Source organism: Nerophis lumbriciformis, linkage group LG10 (assembly GCF_033978685.3).
Source record: "Nerophis lumbriciformis linkage group LG10, RoL_Nlum_v2.1, whole genome shotgun sequence".
Lineage (NCBI taxonomy): Eukaryota > Metazoa > Chordata > Actinopteri > Syngnathiformes > Syngnathidae > Nerophis > Nerophis lumbriciformis.
The window spans coordinates 11,588,192-11,594,588 of record NC_084557.2 but is presented as its reverse complement, the minus strand read 5'-3'; the positions used below and the strand labels follow the sequence as shown (position 1 = coordinate 11,594,588).

Genomic DNA, 6,397 nt, shown 5'->3' with positions numbered 1-6,397 from the left:
ATATTTTTCGAAGTTTTTTTTCAAAATTTTACCCATCACGCAATATCCCTAAAAAAAAGCTTCAAAGTGCCTGATTTTAACCATCGTTATAAACACCCGGCCATTTTCCTGTGACGTCACATAGTGATGCCAACACAAACAAACATGGCGGATAGAACAGCAAGCTATAGCAACATTAGCTCGGATTCAGACTCGGATTTCAGCGGCTTAAGCGATTCAACAGATTACGCATGTATTGAAACGGATGGTTGTAGTGTGGAGGCAGGTAGCGAAAACGAAATTGAAGAAGAAACTGAAGCTATTGAGCCATATCGGTTTGAACCGTATGCAAGCGAAACCGACGAAAACGACACGACAGCCAGCGACACGGGAGAAAGCGAGGACGAATTCGGCGATCGCCTTCCAACCAACGATTGGTATGTGTTTGTTTGGCATTAAAGGAAACTAACAACTATGAATAAATAAATACATAAATGGGTTATACTTGTATAGCGCTTTTCTACCTTCAAGGTACTCAAAGCAACTAGGTTTACAGCATATGAAATACATTTGGCAACAACATGCACTTTGAGAGTGCAGACAGCCCAATTTTCATCAATTAATATATTCTGTAGACATACCCTCATCTACGCTCTTTTCCTGAAAGCTGATCTGTCCAGTTTTGGAGTTGATGTCAGCAGGCCAGGGAAGCTAGGGTCGATATTCTTCTCTTGATCATCTTCGGTGGCATAAGGGACGGTGTGAGCCAAGACATCCAGGGGGTTTAGCTCGCTCGTCTGCGGGAACAAACTGCTGCCAATGCTTGCCGTGCTAGCGAGGTCCTTTGTCCCTGAATTGCTCACACACTCCGGCAGATTCAATGGGGGTCTGGCGGCAGATTTCTTTGACTTTATCGTTGGAAATGCATCTGCTTTGAGTGTCGCAGGATATCCACACATTCTTGCCATCTCTGTCGTAGCATAGCTTTCGTCGGTAAAGTGTGCGGAACAAACGTCCAATTTCTTGCCACTTTCGCATCTTTGGGCCACTGGTGCAACTTGAATCCGTCCCTGTTTGTGTTGTTACACCCTCCGACAACACACCGACGAGGCATGATGTCTCCAAGGTACGGAAAACAGTCGAAAAAACGGAAAATAACAGAGCTGATTTGACTGGGTGTTAGAGAAAATGGCGGATTGCTTTCCGATGTGACGCCACGTTGTGACGTCATCGCTCCGAGAGCGAATATTAGAAAGGCGTTTAATTCGCCAAAATTCACCCATTTAGAGTTCGGAAATCGGTTAAAAAATATATGGTCTTTTTTCTGCAACATCAAGGTATATATTGACGCTTACATAGGTCTGGTGATAATGTTCCCCTTTAAAATAAGAATATTCTCAGTAATAACAACTGTAATACTACCGTATTTTTCGGACTATAAGTCGCAGTTTTTTTCATAGTTTCATAGTTTTCATAGGGTGCGACTTATGTGTGAAATGATTAACACATTGCCGTAAAATATCAAATAATATTATTTATCTCATTCACGTAAGAGACTAGACGTATAAGATTTCATGGGATTTAGCGATTAGGAGAGACAGATTGTTTGGTAAACGTATAGCATGTTCTATATGTTATAGTTATTTGAATGACTCTTACCATAATATGTTACGTTAACATACCAGGCACCTTCTCAGTTGGTTATTTATGCCTCATATAACGTACACTTATTCAGCCTGTTGTTCACTATTCTTTATTTATTTTAAATTGCCTTTCAAATGTCTATTCTTGGTGTTGGCTTTTATCAAATACATTTCCCCCCAAAATGCGACTTATATATGTTTTTTTCCTTCTTTATTATGCATTTTCGGCCGGTGCGACTTATACTCAGAAAAATGCGGTATATGAGTACGTATTTTCTATTGTTTCATTGAAAATCAAACAGCAAAGTCCATTTGGTTGTCATCTGTTTTAATTATGAGACACAATTGTGTCAAAGTCATGATTTTTTTTTTTCATGCTTGAAATAAGAAATTATTACTTTAAAAAAAGTAGTTTTATACTTGTGAGTGTTGATGACACAGCTTTGCAACAGTTGATATTCTAGTTTCAAGCATGTTTTACTCAATATAGGTCATAAAATCTCAGCAACAAGCTGTAATATCTTACTGAGATCATTTAGGACAAAAACCCTTAAAACAAGTAAAACACTCTAACATAAAATCTGCTTAGTGAGAAGAATGATCTTATCAGACAGAAAATAAGCAAATATCACCCTTATTTGAGATATTTCATCTTACTTAGATTTCAGTTTTTGCACACTACCATCAGCACACTTCAGTATGTATACTATGCACACTGTGTACTTGTGTACTTACTTCCAGGTGCAAATGGATGTCTGTCGTTGCACACTTACCGGATGCTTGCAATATTTGATGTCCTCTTCTCTCCTTTTTAGTCATGCATTGCAAACACGCACTGACCCCTGTGCCAGCGTGCTGCCCGAGAAGGAAATATTGAAGAGTAAAAGTGCGGACTAAGAGCATGATTGTCATTTAAACAACATAAAGAATGAATCATGTCCAAGGTGGAAAGATAAAAGATGCATAGGAATGACAGCATTGTTGCATCCTGGTGTTTCTGCATGAGTAACGTCTATAAGCGCCGTCAATGCTACCTTTTTGTGGTGTTCACACATTAACTATTCACACTGGAGCACCATAGTTTCTACACTATAGAATACAAGGAAAATGCATCACTGAGAACGCAGTACAGCTGCTAGTGTGACTCCTGAAAGGCAAACATGCTGTTTGTTGCATAAAACAACGACATCATCCATCTTACATTCACAATCACATTCACATATGAATATGTTTACGTTTTGGTTTTGCTATACGCCCCACTTTTCATAGATTCCTTTTTAGGACCGGAAAAGAAGGTACCATGGGGCCAAAGAAAGTTGCGAGTGCGAGCAATTTGTTAAAGAACGTAAGAGACTTGACTGAATAATAGAAATAAATGGCACCACAGTCTCTCGCAGCTAATTATTTTCCAGTAAGTCTTCAATAAAAGTTAAATTTACACATGTAATTTATCATTCATATGTATATGTGTACAACTATAAATATAAAATTTTTTGCAGTGTTTGGAATAAATCAATTATATTTTAGTGATTTTTTTTTAATAGTTTTCACAGTTTCGATTTTGGTTTTCGTATATGCCCCACTTTCCATACATTCCTTTTTAGGACTGGAAAAGAATACCTTCTTTTCCATGGGGTCAAAGAAAGTTGCGAGTGCGAGCAATTTGTTAAAGAAGGTAAGGGACTTGACTGAATAATAGTAATATATGGCACCACAGTCTCTCTCTGTTAATTATTTTCCAGCAAGTCTTCAATAAAAGTTACATTTACACATGTAATTTATCATTCATATGTACATGTGTGCAACTATAAATATAAACATTTTTGCAGTGTTTGGAATAAATCAATTATATTTTAGTTTTAAAAAAAAAATAGTTTTCACAGTTTCGATTTTGGTTTTCGTATATGCCCCACTTTTCATACATTCCTTTTTAGGACTGGAAAAGAATACCTTCTTTTCCATGGGGCCAAAGAAAGTTGCGAGTGCGAGCAATTTGTTAAAGAAGGTTAGGGACTTGACAGAATAATAAAAATAAATGGTACCACAGTTCGTCTTTGCTAATTATTTTCCAACAAGTCTTCAATAAAAGTTTAATTTAAACATTTAATTTATCATTTATATGTACATGTGTGCAACTATAAATATACATTTTTTGCAGTGTTTGGAATAAATCAATTATATTTCAGTGATTTTTTTTATAGGGCCAATTCCTTTAGTTTTCACAGTTTCGATTTTGGTTTTCGTATATGCCCCACTTTTCATAGATTCCTTTTTAGGACTGGAAAAGAAAGCGCTATGGGGCCAAAGAAAGTTGCGAGTGCGAGCAATTTGTTAAAGAAGGTAAGGGACTTGACTGAATAATAGGAATATATGGCACCACAGTCCGTCTCTGCTAATTATTTTCCAACAAGTCTTCAATAAAAGTTTAATTTACACAATTCACTTATCATTTATATGTATATGTGTGCAACTATATATATAAAAATGTTTGCAGTGTTTGGAATAAATCAATTATATTTTAGTGATTTTTTTTTTATAGGGCCGATTCCTTTAGTTTCTACAGTTTCGATTTTGGTTTTCGTATATGCCCCACTTTTCATATAGATTCCTTTTTAGGACTGGAAAAGAATACCTTCTTTTCCATAGGGCCAAAGAAAGTTGCGAGTGCGAGCACTTTGTTAAAGAATGTAAGAGACTTGACTGAATAATAGAAATAAATGGCACCACAGTCTGTCTCTGCTAATTATTTTCCAACAAGTCTTCAATAAAAGTTAAATGTTTATTTACACATTTCACTTATTTATATGCACATGTGTGCAACTATAAATATTAACATTTTTGCAGTGTTCGGAATGGATTCATGGGATTTTTTGTATAGGGCCGATTCCTTTAGTGTTCACACAGTTTCGGTTTTGGTTTAGGTATATGCCCCACTTTTCATACATTCCTTTTTAGAACCGGAAAAGAAAGCACTATGGGGCCAAAGAAAGTTGTGAGTGCGAGCAATTTGTTAAAGAAGGTAATGGACTTTACTGAATAATATAAGTAAATGGCACCACAGTCCATAAAATGTTCATTTACACATTTGACTTGTGTGCAACTATAAATATTAACATTTTTGCAGTGTTTGAAATGGATTAATTGGATTTTTGTGATTTTTTTTTTTATAGGGCCGATTCCTTTAGTTCTCACACGATTGGGTCTTTGACGTTTTGGAACAAACTACAAACAATATTCAACAAATTATTTGGATTGTGCAACTCCAGGACCTATAAAGTTGGAAAGTACTCAAGAGACTACATGGGAATATAACAAGAATAAATCATGAAAACAAAACATGACAGCAAAATGGAGTTATGTAGAAATTAGAATGGGCCGTGCCAGCAACTTGAGGGTTCCAGGTTCGATCCCCGCTTCCGCCATCCTAGTCACTGCCGTTGTGTCCTTGGGCAGGACACTTTACCCACCTGCTCCAAGTGCCACCCACACTGGTTTACTAGTCACTAGAGAAAAGCGCTATATAAATATAATTCACTAATAAAGTTGATGTCAAATGTTATTGTCACGTTTGTTAGGCTTCAAATATAAAATGTGAGAAGTGTGAATTTTCTCTGCATTAAAATGCATCCATAAACACCACACAAAAGCATCTTTGTTTGTCATGTATTTATTTCTTTTTATCTTTTTTTTTTTTTTTTTTGGTCAGTACTATATTATTGCAATCTGGTTAATTACCAAAAAAATCAGCCATTGACCAGACGCGCAGAAATTGCTGATATTAATTTTTTTTAAATTTTTTTTTTTTACAATAATCATTATAGGCCCCATAAAGACTGGAAAACCCAATCCTGGAAAAAAAAAAAGGAAAAGAAAAAAGAAAACGTAGTTTTTAATTTTTTTTTTGCTTTTTAATTTGTTCCTTTGTCTTTTTTTTTTTTATAGTAATTACAAAAAAGGAAGAAATATATATAACAATAATCACAGAGAGGAGGAGAACTGAGAAGAAAGTCACGACTGGCAGACCATCACAACACGGCACGAGTACCTACTGACGCGGGAACTTAAAGGTAGGAATAGAAAAGAAGAAAATAATATCAGGGAAGAGAACATTTTCTGCATGGTCCAAAAACAAAAAGTTTTTTTTTTTTTTTATCTGTTAAAAAAATAACAATCCACATGGTAACAGAATGCGTGTGACCGTTGAAATACTGCACGTACAATACCTTGTTTTACTCCTCTCCCCTCGCCGTCACGGGCTGCGGCGCCGCTTTATTTAATAGCGTCTCCCATTAATATTCCGCCCCCCCCCCCCCGCTGCTGCTAATAGCCACACCCGGCGGTGCGATCGTTACACTTTTACATGTGAGTGGCAAATGACACTTTGATTGGCTGTGATGTGGAGATGTAGGTCCCCCGCCGGCGCCGGGTCGGGGGCCCCGACTTAGCCGAGAGATCCTGCCGGGCCTCGGGTCTCACTGCGCGTGCTGACTCAGTGTGTGGTTCTGGAGGGGAGGGGAGAGGAGAGAGAGGGGGGGGGGGGGGACAAGTGAGAACACACCATGGGAGAAATAATGGCCTGTCCTCCCCCTGCACAATCACGGCGGACTCATTTCCCGACATGGAACAAAGGAAATGCATATTCCATCGACTCCAGGGTGAGCCGGAGCCTATCCCAGGTGACTTTGGGTGGAAAAAACGAGGTTCGCTCATGACCAACGTTCACACCTACGGACAATTAGGTCTTCATCAACCTAAAAATCGTGTTTTTGCACCTT

General features: G+C 37.6%; 1 protein-coding gene across 5 annotated transcripts in view; it reads right to left on the bottom strand.

Moving 5' to 3' along the window:
* Positions 1–2,932: 2,932 nt before the first annotated feature.
* znf423 (zinc finger protein 423) overlaps positions 2,933–6,397 on the bottom strand; it is a 292,736-nt gene continuing 289,271 nt past the window's right edge. For all 5 annotated transcript variants that reach the window (XM_061970271.2, XM_061970270.2, XM_061970273.2 and 2 more), the window contains one exon: positions 2,933–6,124. In XM_061970271.2, the coding sequence (XP_061826255.1) occupies positions 6,095–6,124 (30 nt within the window). In that variant the 3' untranslated portion in view covers positions 2,933–6,094. The remainder of the gene's footprint in view (positions 6,125–6,397) is intronic.